This window comes from Phyllobates terribilis, unplaced genomic scaffold (genome assembly GCF_046119375.1).
Source record: "Phyllobates terribilis strain yellow unplaced genomic scaffold, ASM4611937v1 Scaffold_2__4_contigs__length_985480577, whole genome shotgun sequence".
Lineage (NCBI taxonomy): Eukaryota > Metazoa > Chordata > Amphibia > Anura > Dendrobatidae > Phyllobates > Phyllobates terribilis.
In genome coordinates, this window is record NW_027362762.1 from 866,017,966 (window position 1) to 866,035,071 (window position 17,106).

Sequence of the window (17,106 nt, forward strand, 5' to 3'; positions counted from 1 at the left end):
TTACATATAAGCAGACTCCTCCGCCTTTCCCCTGTTTCCGGTCCCTTCTAAATAAACTATAATCTAATAAATTTACCGCCCAGTCTTAGCTATCGTCTAGCCAAGTCTCTGTTATACCTACGATGTCATACCTCTCCTCCGATATAAGCGCCTGCAGCTCATCCGCCTTATTGGTCAGGCTTCTTGCGTTGGTCAGCATGCAAGATAAAACTTTGGGGTTTTTTAGCATCCTATTCTTCTCTAACGATCTAACTGTACTATCCCCACCCCCCTCTCTACCCTCATTATATTCACTTCTCCCCTTCCCCCTTGCTTGCCTCACATCCCACCTATTTCCTTGGTTTCCCCCCCCCGTCTCTAGTTTAAAAACTCCTCCAACCTATTAGCCATCTTCTTTCCCAGCACCGCTGCACCCTCCCCATTGAGGTGCAGCCCGTCCCTAGGGTAGAGCCTGTAGCCGACCGCGAAGTCGGCCCAGTTCTCCATGAACCCAAACCCTTCTGCCTTGCACCAACTCTTTAGCCACTTATTCACCTCCCTAACTTCCCGTTGGCGCTCCTGTGTGGCTCGCGGGATTGGTAGTATTTCTGAGAAAATTACCTTGGAGGTCCTTGCCCTAAGCTTCCTACTTAGGTCTCTGAAATCATTTTTAAGGACCCTCCATCTACCACTCACTTTGTCATTGGTGCCGATGTGGACCATGACCGCTGGGTCTTCGCCAGCCCCACCCAGTAACCTGTCAACCCGATCCGCGATGTGCTGGACTCGAGCGCCAGGGAGGCAGCACACCGTTCGGCGATCCCGGTCTTTGTGACAGATTGCCCTGTCTGTCCCCCTAATAATAGAGTCACCCACTACCAGAACCTGTCTTGCCTGCCCTACACTTCCCCCCTCCCCCTCATTACTGGAGCATACACTCCCCCGGCGGTCAGAGGATCTGTCGTGCTCCAATAATGCCGGTTCTGAACCAGCCTTCCTATACTTCTTCCCTCTATCCCTCCTAACTGTTATCCAGCTCCCTGCCTGTTCAGCCTGCACTTCCCCTCTATGCTCCACCCCCAGTATTGACCCATTGAGTGTCTGCTCGGTGAGCAGCAAACTCCGTTCCATGTTGTCGATGCTCCTCAGTACCGCTATCTGAGCACTTAGATCCAGAATTTGGGCTTCCAAGTGCACGATATGCTCACATCTCTCGCAGCAGTATGGATCCTCGAGCGGTTGCTCACGGAATGCATACATTGCCTAAGATGTACACTGCATGGCTCCGGCCAACATGGACGTCATTCTAAATATGGGGATACAGTCAGTATATATATACAAGTACAAAACACAATTACATATATAATATATAATATATATATACAAACACTTGATTAATACTTTTCTGTTAGGTTGATAAACATTTTGCATCCGATTCATCAAGACTGGCGTTGTTCACACACAGGAGAGGTGTGCTGGAGTCAGACACTCCTGATTAATGAAAAGGCATATAAATCAGTAGCGTTGGATGAGCGGTGTTACACCCCTGTATGCTCCCCCCTACTCACTACAAATCCTACTAGTAAGAACTGTGGCGTACTGGACGCCACTGCTCATCATGAAGTTGACAAGTGGTGGTCGCCACGCTCCTGTCCCTCTCAGTTCCGCCCATTTTGTCGGAGCTGGGTGAAACTGATGTGAAAACGCCAAAAGTCGCAAAATTTTGATGCAACTCTGAGTTGCGCCTAAATTTTGGGACTTTTCAAAGCTCATACGCCAGAATTCTGCTATGAAAGCTTTGATGAATCTGGCCCTTTGTATTCAGCTAATTCTTATTTAATATTTATATTTCTGAGAATGTCTAAGTTATAGATGTGTGCTTTGCTGCCTCTTCCCTTGATGCAACATGTCCTGAGATGTAGACCAAGGAAAAAGATGAAGGTCTAAAACATGGAGTCCGGCAGTGCCGCAGGAAAAAAGCAATGGAGAAAAAGAAAGATTCTAGCGGCAGGATCTTCAGTGAAAACCACAAATTTATTAGGCAAGTATATAAAAGTTACAACCCCTGTGTAGGGATAATTAGCAAACGCGTTTCAGACGAGCGTCTTTAATCATTGCAACAAAGGATAATGGAGATGGTGAAAGACGCTCTTCTGAAACGCGTTTGCTAATTATCCCTACACAGGGGTTGTAACTTTTTTATACTTACCTAATAAATTTGTGGTTTTAACTGGAGAACCTGAAGCTGGAATCCTCCTTTTTCTTCATTGCATATCCTCAGATGTGTGCCAAAAGATTACCAGCACTGAAAAAAAAAAAATTAACGATACTCTGTCGGGACATGTTTATACTGTATGTTAGGCCATCCAGTTCTTGTGATGTGAATTGCAACCTCCTGTTATGGGTTTTGCTAGCATGCTGAATTGAATTTGTAAAATACTCTGGGGTCTCTCCTGTGCCTGGTCGACTCTGTGCCCATCACCGCCTCCTCCTCCTGATTGACTGATGACTCCTTTGCCTCACACGACATAGATGTTGTCAGTCAAACAGGAAGGGGCGGTGAATAGAGCTGGAGTGACATAGGTTATAACTATTAAAAAGTTTCTTGGCAGTAAACTGTTTAAAAATTATCTCGCACACAAAGCGATCAATTGTAATTTATGGGAAAACCTGATATCAAGTGTTAAATTTCCCCGCAGCACCACCACAGGAAAAGCCTAAGCATTACATTGTGCCTATTTACATCAGTGGCTTGTCTGTGTACTGCAAGATAGGACTAGTCACTCCATGGTGAGAGACACTCCTTGTAAACACTTTTCACTCAAGCCAAGTGATGAGGATCCTGAACAGAGGTCTGTCCTCTGTTAAAGAGAGTATTTCACGATGCTTTTGCCACCTACTCTGAGAGCAGCATGGTTTAGGGGCAGCGACCCTGATTCCAGTGATGTGTCATTTACTGGGCTGCTATTTGCAGTTTTAATAATCTCCTGCTGATAAAATACTGATTTTATCACTAGAGGTTGTTTCTTGGCATGTAGTTTTCCTGCCTCTGTGTAAATATGACCCCACTACTGATGGTAGCTTTCTGCCTATGCACAGTGTACACAGAAAGCTGCTAGTCAGCTTTATACTTATCTGATGTGAGCCTACCTTAAGATTGAGGTTAATTTTGATTTCCATTATTGTTTGTGGTGCAGGGTGATATATCACTATATTAATGTTAGTTGTCTGGATGTTATTGTGTAATTTAGGATGATGATTGTGCTATTGGTGATTATAAAGTATAATATATATACAGAAACTCCAGTAGAAACATGAGGTTCTTTACACACACATGATCAAAATATGTGAGCCCATCTGCCAATGACAAGGAAACCTTGTATAGTACACTAACACACCTCTCTGGATCCTCAGTTTATTTGAGACCTAGGCCCAGAGAGCACTGAGTCAGTGTAGTATAGGGTCCCATCTATTATGAGGTCCCCTTATCAATGTTAAATAGGCTCACATACTTTGATCAAAAATGTGTCAAATACCTCATGTTTTATGTGTTAAAAAAATAGTGAAATGCAAGTATATAACATTTTTCAGAGTGCTGTGACACAGTGTTTATATGAACATGTTAAAGAGGTTGTTCAGGCTTAGGCTACAAAGTCACTCTATGACCTTAGGCTACAAGTCTGCAGCCACTCTATGTGACCACAGACTTGCGAAATCCTCACATCATGCGCTGTGAGCATCAGCCGGTGCCAGGAGCGGGTGGTGATGTGACCGCAAGTATGCCATTTGCATACTTACGGCCACATTCTGACTAGACGTGTCTGGCCTCGCTCAATAAGCTTGCATTGAGCAAGACAGTCCACGTCTAGTCGGCACATGACATGTATGCAAATAATATACTTGCGGTCAGTCATGCGCTCGCCTCTTTCAGTGCGAGTGATGTGAAGATTCACAAGTCTGCAGTCACATGGGCTACAAATCTGCAGTCACTCAAAGACCAGACAACCCCTTTAATCGTGCAGGAAAGTGATTCTGCAAATGCTATATACATCCAGAATTATAAATATTCATAGAAACACTGATGTGACACTACTACATTTGGTTGCCGCATGGTGGGGTTTATAGGCCCAGATTAGATTGTTGTCGTTATGTTTGCACAGCAGAATAATATGTTGAACTTCAGTACTGAAGCAATTGTAATAAAGGCAAGGCTACATACAGAGCACTATTATAGTTTTATTTCCCCTGACTGTTTCTCTATATAAAAAGCACAGTGTCCAAGTGTTACCTATGATGGAATTAGAAAATGTATTTTTTTCTGTGTTTTGGCTGTGTTATCGGACTTTTCTAAACTTGACTCCTTTGCTTCACACAGCATAGAGGTTGTCGGTCAAACAGGAGGGGGTGGCGCTGGGCGGTGAATAGAGCTGGAGTGGCAGAGGCTATAACTACTTAAAGGTTCCTTGACAATAAACTGTTTAAAAATGATCTCGCGCACAAAGCGATCAATTGTAATTTATAGGAAAACCTGACATCAAGTGTTCAATTTCCCCGCAGCACCACCACAGGAAAAGCCTAAGCATTACATAGTGCCTATTTACATCAGTGACTTGTCTGTGTGTTGCAAGATAGAACTGTGATGAAATTCGAAAAAAAAAAAATTCTGTATTTTGGGCTTGATATACAGAAAAAAACCCATTAAATTAATATTTCCTTTCTTAAAGAGGACCTTTTAGCAAATTTTTCATGTTGAACTGGACACACGATGTAATAGTGGCTACAGATGAGAATAATTTTTTGTTGCCTCTCCATTTCAGATATATTAGCAATCAAAGTATTTGGCACCTAATAAGTTAACTTTTTTAAACTCCAAGTGAGTCTTATCAGACAGTTTTCACTTGGGCCATGTTCTTCTCCCTGTATAATGCTGACCAATCAGAAGCCAGCAGCAACATGCAAAGGAAAGAAGACATCCCTACCATAGCTTAGAGCAAGTTTCTCAATGAGTGAGATGTATAATGACAGACAGCTTTGATCTCCTGGTCTAACCTCCTGCATGATTAGAAAGCACATATAAGGTCTGTGTGGCAGGATGAGGGGCAGGACTGCTGAGTTTAGCTGTGTCACATTATAAACTTTTCTATCAGCTCCCCTCCTCTCATACCACTGCCCCTCCCCCACACTGCCTGTGCAAAGATGAGGGCTCAAAATGTCTATATCACACTTATCTGTTGTGCTCAACTTGTAATCGCTCTGCAGTGAGAGCAGAGCAGGGTCTCATTACATCTCACACAGGAATAGTTCAGAACGAGCAGGTTACTCCTGCTTGAGATATAATGACAGCCTGATGTCACTGCAGCTTGATTACGAGTTGCTTGAACACAGAAGGCATGAATGTGATTACTGACACACTCAGTAATTAGGAGAGCTGATCAAAAAAAAGATCAACCGGTTTGTAATGTGACACAGCTAAAACTCGGCTGTACTGCCCCCTCCTCACACTGACTCATGCAGGAGGTTAGAGCAGGAGATCAGGGCTGTCTGTCATACATCTCACGGCAATGAAAAATGTGTAAAGTATGGTAGGGCGTATTCTTCTTTACTTTAAGTGTAGCGGCCTGCTTAAGGCTTATGATTGGTCAGCACCATAAAGGAAGAAGAAGTACACGTCCCCTCCAAAAGCCACTATTATATCCTGTGTCCAGCTCAACCTTGAAGTATTTGGTGAAAGGTCTTCTTTAAAGTTAAATAATATCCAAGGGGTAATATTTCTTGCGGAGAGTGACATCTTAAGCATGTCACGGTGAGGAGACTTTTAAAGAAGTCCTCTTCCTCTCTGAAGAGACAATTTGCAAGTTAAATAATAAAATCACCACTAGAGGGAGCTTAAAGAAGCACATATTGAACTCAATAATTTTGTGTGCTTTAAACTTCTATCCTCCATTATTGGTGACTGCAGGTGTGACAGATCGCAGGGGATAAAATAAATAATGGATGCGGAATTGCCATAATTAAATTGAAGGTACCAACATATTTGGCAAAGAGCTGATATAAAAGTGGTGCTCTGCTTTGAACAACTTGTACTTCTTCGAATGGACCCTTGACTATAAACTTATCAATAACTCCCTTTTGTTTGGAGCGCTAGTAATCTGCTTTATCTTAGATCCTGGTTTCGTTAAGTCTCCGATCTACACTACCATAAGGGAAATTGTGTGTTTAATACAAGACAAACATATTTTTTGTAGTGCTCTCTAATTTAGTCAAGGGACGAGGATCCTAAACAGGGAATCCCCCTCCATTAACTCAGAATTCCCTAATAGTTTATATAAAAATGGAATTTTTGGACCTGGACAAGCCTTTAATTGGTTTGACAGATGAAATAGCTGTGAGAATCTGCTGCATATAGAAAACATAACATATAACATGGCCAGTGTCATTCCTGATTTCTCTTTGTACTTTGATTATTTCTTGACTTTTATCTGATTTATTATTATTTATCTGCAGGTGAAGTATTTGTGCTGGATGATGGAGGGGAGGTAGACTTGGATTTAGGAAATTATGAGAGATTCCTGGATATCAGTTTGTATAAAGACAACAATATCACTACAGGAAAGATTTATCAGCATGTGATTACCAAGGAACGACGCGGAGACTACCTGGGGAAAACCGTGCAAGGTCAGTGAGCGTACACCAAGGGTTGATGCTATTATAGTGATGCACAATGGAGTGCAGACAGGAGCAGAAAATCTTACCGTAATTCATATTATTAGTTTCCTGCTTGTATACTCTTCTTGTTTGCTGTAAAGAAATACATTTTTGGGCTTCCATTGGTATCATGTTGGTATAATGCCAATACTGGAGATTACAGAGCATTACAAGACCTCATAAGGCAGCACACGGAGAGTAGTATTGCCTTGTAGACACTTTGTGTGCCACTGTACATGACATTGTTCATTCCATGTATCCTTAAAGTTAACCTGTCATGAGGATTTTATGCCTAATTTTATACTAATGACTTGTATGTACAGGCGCTTTCATGTTGATTAAATCCATACCTTGATTGTAAAAATCAGTTTTGCCATTTTGTAGAAATCGAGAGTTGAAATTGTATGCGGATGAGCCACAAATGCTTTGGGGGGAGATATTGCACTTGCAGTTCTACTGATCTCCATCCCTATTTCCCACTCCCTGCGTCTGACTGTCACGCAAGGTGTGGGAAAGACTAAGAGCAACACGAAGGGAAGAGGGGGAGGAAGCCCAGACACTAGGGAAAGGGGGAGTGGAGCCCCCTAGGCAGATCTAATATCACCCTGCCTACCCTACCTTCCCTATATAGGTTCCACATTAATCGCCGAGCAGGACTCTAAACACTGTATGTCCCTAGAGCTTGGCCCTAGATAGGGAGGGGAAGGGGTGAGCACTGGTCAGGCTCCACTACAAACTAAGGACAACAAGGTAGACAAACAAAGGGGATTTACTTAGCTTGAGCAGACACCAGAGGAGTAATGCCAACTGTCCTCCAAGGGCACCAGAGAAGGAGTCAGCCAACAGCTAGTGCTCCAAGCATGCACAAAGGAACATAGAAGTATCACCGGCGATTGCCTGGAGCAAACTGAGGGTTTTTAAGTCCCATGCAAGGGTGTGTCAATCAGCAGCTGGAGGAAGGTTGCCATGGGGTCTTAAAGGAAGAAGGATTAAGAAGGTGTCTGCAATGCCAAGCGCAGTGACCTTCTACAGCCAGATCTAGAGCGACTGTCTATTACACCTGAAACACCCGTGACATTACTCTTGTTTCAATGACCTGCCTTCCCTGACCTAATGCCGACACTTCTTCACTTTTGCTCGTCTCCTCATATGCACAGATACACTGGATCTAGAGAAACTTACATGCACCATCCCAGGCACTGATGGCGGTTGCCAGTGATCTGATTTATTGGAATTAGAGTGGGCGGTGGGTGAGGAATAGGGCAGTAGGGCAGGAAAACTGCAAGTGCAATGTTCCACCCCGGAGCAATAAGCACCATATTCAGAGCATGTTGATGTTGCACTATACAACGTCATTGCATTCTCAAAGTAAGAAAGCTCCAGATATTTTTTATTTGTTTTCTTCCATATGAAAACAATCACAATAGCTGAATCATCTTTCTGTTATCCACATCTCCTCCATGATTCAGTCATTTCTCTTTGGTACCTGCCATGCTTTAAACTTGTTCTTATTGGACGTCATGACTCATTCTTGTCCATCTTCCCGAACAAGTAAAGCAAACTTGGTGGTATTTTGATCACTGTAGGTGACTAACATGTACAGTATGTAGATGGCCAGCTTTGGTGGAATCACCAGCTCCATGTCCTGGTAGGAATCTATGGGTTAGGTCTTCTTGTCTTTTCATTTGACTTGTAGAAAGATGTTATGACTCAGCTCAGGTACTTTTGTCTTTGTGGTTGTCCAGCTTCGGATTCCCTACCCCTGGAAATTACTAGGGGTTTTCAGGGTCCTGAATCTTTTCCTTCAAGTAGATGGAGACATCTTCTCTCAATAAAGACAAACCCTGAAAAAAATAAAGTCATTTATCATCAGACATCATTGAATGTCAGCACCTCTATTGTGAATAAACATCTATTTTAAACGTCAAACAGTTTTTTAAAAATTATTATTTAATTCTAAATCCTTAACTAAAACGTCTTGTTGAACACATAAGACCCTCACACTGCATCTACCCACCTGGAAATTAGTATAACTGGTGCTTTGTGAGGCCGGAAAATCCATTCTCAGCCATCATGACTGTCAAATAGAAGATCTTCAGAAGATAAAGGTGGAGAATAGAGAATCTTATTACTGGACAGTACTGATCGGTGGAATGAGATGGTATGATGACGTGTCCACCAAGAGTTTCTGGTTTACCTATACCCAACACATGTGGATAACACAAGATGATGACAAATGAAATAATCTTAACCTAATACTGAGATCAATAATCATCCCGAAGCTAGTGTCGAGGACACTGTGTGTTGAAGATCATCTGTCCCAAATGGGTATGTTGTCCCTCTAATTCTTCATTCCCAAATCGGTGTTGATGGTGAAGAGCATCGCTCACTTGCCTCACTAACACTCCTACAGAAGCAGCCTGGCCATTAAAAAGGATGGTCTTCACATTCACAACCTCCGCAAGTATTCACCCTGCTCAGCTGCTCCGTTTTCCACGTCCTTCACTATCATCGTAGGATTATGCAGGTTGTACTAGAACAAGATACATGAGAAAGCAGAAGAAACGACAATAACCAGTCCCAAATAGTGAAAAAATACAAAATGTTTTTATTGATAGAAACATCAAGGTGGGGGAATGGGGGTGTCACGGGTGTGTCAGAGGTGACAGACTGTCGCCCTGCACTTGGTTGCAGGCTATCTCTACGTTTGGCATTACAGACAGCTTCTTAGAGGCTGGCTGTCTCTAGGACCCAGCGGCTACCTCCCTATTCCTAATTAGCTCCTGGCTGGGGTGTATATATACCTGATGTGTCTGAGAGGGAGGTGCCGGCTATATTCATTTCTACTTGTGAAGGCTTAGCAAGAGCAGTACTTTGTTCTCTCTGGAACTTGAGGCCGAGTTTGCTTTTGTCTGGAGTCGTCTAAAGCTAAGCATTCTTCCCCTGTTTGTCTACCCTTGTTGTTTATAGAGTTTAGCGGAGATCGACTAGTGCTCATCTCCTCCCATCCCTAGCCTTAGCCTTACGCCAGGGAAAGACAGGGCGAGGCACGCGTGCAGCGATTGCTGAGGAGGAAATATAGGGACGTTAGTTGAGACAGGGTGACACTAGATCAGACTAGGAGGTCTCCACTCCCCCCTTTCCCTAGAGTCTGGGCTCCCTTTCCCTCTTCCCTCTGTATTGCACTATGTGTTTCCCACACCTGGCTTGACATGGGGGAGACCAACATGTGATGGTGAAAAGACAAGCACGCACAGCACAGGAGCATGAACGAGATACATACAATATATAACAACATAAGAGATTATGGTACATAGATATAATTCATAGTCACATGCCCTGTAACCGAGCAGAAAAAAACTGGTATTAAGCCATCTAATTAGCGCTAGTAATTATATTAAGAAAAGTTTCATGAGGCACTGCAAAGGTAAGCATTGTATTACCTAATGGTGGCACCGGTGTATACAGGAGCTCCTGAGCTTGTGTGCGTCCGCCCCGATGCGCATTTCGCTCCAGCCTTCGTCAGGGGCAGGGAGATCCCAATGCAAGATTTTGCTAACACACTTTAATATTATACTAACAAAATATAATTAAAAAAATGGCAAATCAATAAGAATCAGTCGCCATATGTCCCGACTGATATTTACTTACTACTTCCTTATAAAACAGTTTAAGTCTATCTCTATTTTCAGTCCTTCTGGGCTTAATATATTTAATCTATAGATTAATTCTGTTTCCCTTTGTGACAACTTTTTCATTACATTGCGGCCCCACCGATCCTTCTCAGGCTAAGTGCCCACGATGCAGAAATGCTGCTGATTTTTTCCGCATCTCCCTGGCAGGAATAACTCATGCGGATTTTACATGCATTTTTCCTGCCAGGTAGAAGCATTTGTGAAGCGTTCTTCACATGCATTTCCGCATGCGGGTTATCAAGCGCTTTTCCAAGCGATTTTAGCAGCACTTGGAAAAGTGCTTGACAACTTGGTCACACTATATAAATCCATGCAGCCGGCATGGATTTATATATTGTGACCTAGTTAAAAGTTAAAAAAAGAATAAAAATGGTAAAAAATAAAAAAATAAACATTATACTCACCTTCTGATGGCCCGCGGTCTTCTCTCCGGTGCGTCCTGGCTCCCTGGTGGCTCGCGGTAGTGTAAAAGGACCTTCCATGACGTCATTTAGTCATGTGACAGGTCACGTCATGGAAGGTCCTTTTACACCATCGCGAGCCACCGGGGAGCCAGGACGCATCGGAGAGAAGACCGCGGGCCTTCAGAAGGTGAGTATAATGTTTATTTTTAATTATTTTTTTTAACAGTTACTATGGTACCTGGGTCTGGAGGAGAGTCTCCTCTTCTCCAGACCCGGGTACCATCCGCCCATTGAATTGCTTAATATCAGCATGTGCACATGTAGTCATGCGGATATTATGCGATTCAATGCAAGTCAATGGCGGCAATTACGCCGCGTTTCCGCAAAAGTAATGGACGTGCTGCGGATTTTTCCGCAATGATAATCCGCAGCAGAAATTTCCGCAGCATGTGCACAGCACATGCGGATTATCATTGGGGACAATGGGGCACGTATTACCAAGCGTTTTTAAGCGTTCATAGTGGGCACGCAGCCTTATACTGCATACAGTATTCCCATTGCTGAAATACCTTCAGGCTTAGAGATAGATGTGAACTATTTTAAAGTGAAGTAGGGGAATGTTTGTTAGATTTTATTATTTTATTTTTATTGTATTTGTGTCTATTTATAACACTATGACACTGATTGTTACAGATTCCCTTTAATGATGAAAAAATAAAAGGAAAATTTATTTTGTATCAAGTATGAGCACCACTTGCACAAATCCCTGCACTTACACACCTTGGCTGCTGTGAGGTTATTAATGGTTGTCTGAGGAATATTCTGTTACGCTGAATGCAATTGGATACACAAGTCGTCAAGATCCGCTGCTGGCAGCTCCCTATGCAATTGCCGACCAATGGTGTCCCAGATGTGCTCAATTGGAGACAAGTCTGGAGACACTGTGCACATTAGTACGAGCAGCATGCGGCCTTGGGTTATCATTAGTGTTGAGCGAGTATGTTCTGTCCGAGTATGCTCGGGCCGAGCTTCGAGTATTTATAGCTGCTCGGTGATATGGTTGAATAGCTCCCGTGTGCATGATTTGCGACTGTTTGACAGCTTTATTACATGTGAGGAATGTGTAAGAAATACATTCCTCACATGTAATAAAACTGTCAAACAGTTGCAAATCATGCACACGGGCGCGATTCAACCATATCACCGAGCAGCTATAAATACTCGGAGCTCGGCCCGAGCATACTCGGTGAAAGGGTTAATAGAACATACTCGCTCAACACTAGTTATCATGTTAAAAAACTGCTACCGGCACCCTTTGAAGAAATGGCTGCCCCACTGGTTCCACAACCAAATCTGGAAATTCTTTAGACAACCAGTAATAATGTCATTGACAGCAGCCAAGTCGTGTAAGTGTGGCGATGTCTGTGCATGGCGCTTATACTCGATACTGAATAAATCGAGATGTTTTGAACATTTTGTTTCCATGTTTTTCATCATTTGCAGATCAGTAACAGATGGATTTTTTTGGGTGGAATATCTTGAAAATTTTTGTATATGTGAACATATCCTAATTCAAAAATTGGCTTGATCGCCATGGAGTTAATAAAGCCTTGCATTAGGTAACACCTTAATAATTCTGTAGTGATTAATGTACATTGTATTCTCTGTTTTTAGTTGTCCCGCACATTACTGATGCCATTCAGGAATGGGTGATGAATCAAGCAAAGGTTCCAGTGGACAAGGATCATCAGGAGCCTCAGATATGTGTCATTGAGGTAAGTGCACATAACATATAATCTCTATCACCTTTCCCTGCAGCCACTGTATCCTGACACAGAACTTGCTACTCGTTATATGTCATTTTACTTCTCATCAGCTCTGTTCAATTTTTATGTCTATGACACTCTTATGTACAATGCCAAGGAGGAAAAACCTCAGCAGTGATCTTAAAGAAGCACTACCATCAAAGTTTTTATCCTCTTAATATATTGCAGTCATCATATTATACAGCACTGTGTACTTACAATTGCTCATTTTACCTTTCTAATTCTTCTGTTTTCTATTAGGTTTATGACATCACGTGATTAAAAACTGACTAGCTTAATCCTTCTAAGCTCTATGTAGAAACAGGAGGTCAATTTTCCCTGTATGAGTCATGAGTCACTGCAAAAGTCCCTGGCAGGGGGAGGAGGGAGCAGCTGGGTCAGGAGTTGAAGAGGGGGGGTGATAAATGCAGGGACAAGGGACTTCCTGTTTCTACATAGAGCAGAGAAAAGAGAAGAATTATCTGGGTAGAAAGGCAAAATGAGCAATTGTAAGTGCACAGTGCTATATACAGTGCCTACAAGTAGTATTCAACCCCCTGCAGATTTAGCTGGTTTGATAAGATGCAAATAAGTTAGAGCCTTCAAACTGCAAACGAGAGTAGGTTTTATGAACAGAAGCATAAATCTTACAAACCAAAAAGTTATGTTGCTCAGTTGAATTTTATTCAATTTTAAACATAAAAGTGTGGGTCAATTATTATACAACCCCTATGTTTAATATTTTGTGGAATAACCCGTGTTTGCAAGTACAGCTAATAATCGTCTTTTATAAGACCTGATCAGGCCGGCACAGGTCTGTGGAGTTATCTTGGCCCACTCCTCCATGCAGATCTTCTCCAAGTTATCTAGGTTCTTTGGGTGTCTCATGTGGACTTTATTCTTGAGCTCCTTCCATAAGTTTTCAATTGGGTTAAGGTCAGGAGACTGACTAGGCCACTCCAACACTTTGACTTTTTCCCTCTTGAACCAGGCCTTGGTTTTCTTGGCTGTGTGCTTTGGGTCGTTGTCTTGTTGGAAGATGAAATTACGACCCATCTTAAGATCCTTGATGGAGGAGCGGAGGTTCTTGGCCAAAATCTCCAGGTAGGCCGTGCTATCCATCTTCCCATGGATGCGGACCAGATGGCCAGGCCCCTTGGCTGAGAAACAGACCCACAGCATGATGCTGCCACCACTATGCTTGACTGTAGGGATGGTATTCTTGGGGTCGTATGCAGTGCCATCCAGTCTCCAAACGTCACGTGTGTGGTTGGCACCAAAGATCTCGATCTTGGTCTCATCAGACCATAGAACCTTGAACCAGTCTGTCTCAGAGTCCTCCAAGTGATCATGAGCAAACTGTAGATGAGCCTTGACATGACGCTTTGAAAGTAAAGGTACCTTACGGGCTCGTCTGGAACGGAGACCATTGCGGTGGAGTACGTTACTTATGGTATTGACTGAAACCAATGTCCCCACTGCCATGAGATCTTCCCGGAGCTCCTTCCTTGTTGTCCTTGGGTTAGCCTTGACTCTTCGGACAAGCCTGGCCTCGGCACGGGAGGACACTTTCAAAGGCTGTCCAGGCCGTGGAAGGCTAACAGTAGTTCCATAAGCCTTCCACTTACGGATGATGCTCCCAACAGTGGAGACAGGTAGGCCCAACTCCTTGGAAAGGGTTTTGTACCCCTTGCCAGCCTTGTGACCCTCCACGATCTTGTCTCTGATGGCCTTGGAATGCTCCTTTGTCTTTCCCATGTTGACCATGTCTGAGTGCTGTTCACAAGTTTGGGGAGGGTCTTAAATAGTCAGAAAAGGCTGGCAAAAGAGATCTTTAATCCACACATGTGAAGCTCATTATTCTTGGTGCCTGAACTACTTCTTAATACTTTAGGGGGACCAAACAGAATTCTTGTGGTTTGAGGGGTTGAATAATAAATGACACTCTGAATTAACTTTTAATGTTTTAAAAAAAAAAAAAAAAAAAAACCACAAACAAAATTTGCTGCAGTGCATTTCCCACTTCCAGGCTGATCTACAGTACAAATGTCACAATGCCAAGTTAATTCCGCATGTGTCAACCAGCTAAATCTGCAGGGGGTTGAATACTACTTGTAGGCACTGTAATATGATGACTGCAATATATTAAAAGGATAAAAACTTTGATGGGAGGAGGAGTGCTGTTTTAATGTGGGAAAAGTTATAAGACCATTTACAAGCAATTTGTAGTCCATCATTCTACAGTAAGAAAGATTCTTCACAAGTGGAAAACATTCAAGACAGTTTACAGACTTTCCAGGAGTGGATGTCTCAGCAAGTTCTGCCCATAGTCTGAGTGTGTTCATTGCTCAGAGAAATTGCAAAAGACCCAATAGTTTCAGCTCAGACTATAAGGCTGTGTGCCCACGATGCGTTTTTTAAGCGTTTCCACAACGGCAATTCCGCCGCAGAAACTCTTAAAAAACGCTTGGTAGAAGGCCTGCCATGTTCCCCAATGATAATCCGCATGTGCTGTGCACATACTGCAGAAATTTCTGCTGCGGATTATCATTGCGGAAAAATCCGCAGCACTATCAATTATTTTGTGGAATTGCGGCGAAAACGCCGCCATTGACTTGCATTGGAACGCATGACATCCACATCACTGCATCTGCAGATACGGATACCATGCGGTTCAATGTCCGGATGCTACCCAGGTTTGGAGAAGAGGAGACTCTCCTCCGGACCCGGGTACCATAGTACCTGTAAAAAAAAGACCGATGGTCTAAAAAGGACCTGCCATGACATAATTTAGTCATGTGATGGGTCACGCAACAGGACAATTATCCCAAGCACAGCAGCAAATCTAGAGAGCTGTAGTCATGGCCCAGTCAAAGTCCGGACCTCAGCCTATTTGAAATGCTGTGGTGGGACCATAAGGACGTGGTCCAAAACTAATATGGATTTTCATCCTAAATTACTATCTAGTTTTTGTAATAATCTAACAGCTTTTCTAATATGCTTTAATTAAAAAGTTTCTATTATTCCCCTCTCTAATCTAACTGCTTTTATTTATTTTTACCTATTTCCGATTTTCTCAGTGCACAGTGATAGTGCGCTTCCTTGCCAACAAGAGAGTGCTCTGTTAGTGTACATTGGAAAGAACAGCAGAGGTGAGCAGAGACTAACACTGCTTCAAAAACAGATGTCACTTTTGAGAGTGGGGCTGATCCCTGCCCTCCCTTCTTGTCGTTCAATGCCATATTCTTTTTTTTTTTAATGCGCATTGACAGTGCGCTCCCTCGCCAGCTGTAATTAGAAGTGACAAGCCGACAACAGAGCGCATCGTCACCGTCATGGTGCACTGAGAACAATATCGCACAGTAAGAAGGGCGTTTGTACTGAGCATACATCAGAATTGACAACTGACACATGCTCAGTAGAGCAGGGACTAGCCCAGCCCCTGAAACAAAGGTCATGAATGACGCTTCCTTTCAAACGGAACGTCATCAAAATGGAAATAGATAAAAACATAAATAAACAAATCAGGTAGGTTAGAGAGGGATCACTAGAGACTTTTTTTTTATTAAAGTACATTAGAATAGCTGTTAGATTATTACAATAAATGGATAGACATTTTGGATGAAGATCAATATTTATTTGGGACCACCTTTTTAAGAAATCTTTGCATAAATTAATGTCCATAAACATCAATGAAAGAAGAGTGGGGAAGAATTCCTCCAGAACGATGTGAGAGACTGATAGCCATAAAAGTAGAGTTTAAAGAGGGTGTACTTAGTTTTTCTAATTTCCTTGAATACACGCACACACACACACATATATATATATATATATATATATATATATATATATATATATATATATATATAAAAATATTGGCTCGTGGTTGTATGTGTTAGATCCACCGAGAGCCAACAACCGACACATTAAAAATTAGGAGTAGGGAATCAGTGTGAATCTCTGCCCGTGGTGAAGGTAGGGCACTAGATATAAATGCTAAAAACACACAAAAATGTGAATGGATGTATTAGCATTGGGTCATGTTCCCAGTGGAGAGTGCAGACTGATTTCCTGGCCACAGCAGAAGATTTCATGCACATGTCTGTATTAGGACCCCAAGTTGTATGCAACTATAATAGGGTGTCCATAGAAGTTTATGGCAGATGTTGTCCTTTGTGGGATTTGCACCCAGGACCACAGCGCTGCAAGGCTGCAGTGCTAACCACTGAGCCACCATGCTGCCCATAGATCTGACAGAAAGCACATTGTGTCTTGCACCACTGGACGCTATATTTCAGACATTTTGTCAGTAACATTGCACTATAGAGAATCATTTGGCAGCACACAGTGCCCTTGGTCCTGTAGTACAGAGCTGCAGGGATTTACAAGCTCCATTCATAAATCTGTTACGATGTCTAAGGTTTATATAAAGCTGTACTCTTCTTGATTTTGACATTAATCTCCTTTTTCTCAAATATATTGTTATATCAACTTTATTATGATACAGGGAGAGGCAGA

General features: G+C 42.6%; 1 protein-coding gene across 2 annotated transcripts in view; it reads left to right on the forward strand.

Moving 5' to 3' along the window:
- CTPS2 (CTP synthase 2) overlaps window positions 1-17,106 on the forward strand; it is a 235,292-nt gene that overhangs the window by 18,977 nt on the left and 199,209 nt on the right. For both annotated transcript variants that reach the window (XM_073668039.1, XM_073668038.1), the window contains 2 exons: window positions 6,484-6,654; window positions 12,458-12,558. In XM_073668039.1, coding sequence (XP_073524140.1) covers window positions 6,484-6,654; window positions 12,458-12,558 — 272 coding nt within the window. The remainder of the gene's footprint in view (window positions 1-6,483; window positions 6,655-12,457; window positions 12,559-17,106) is intronic.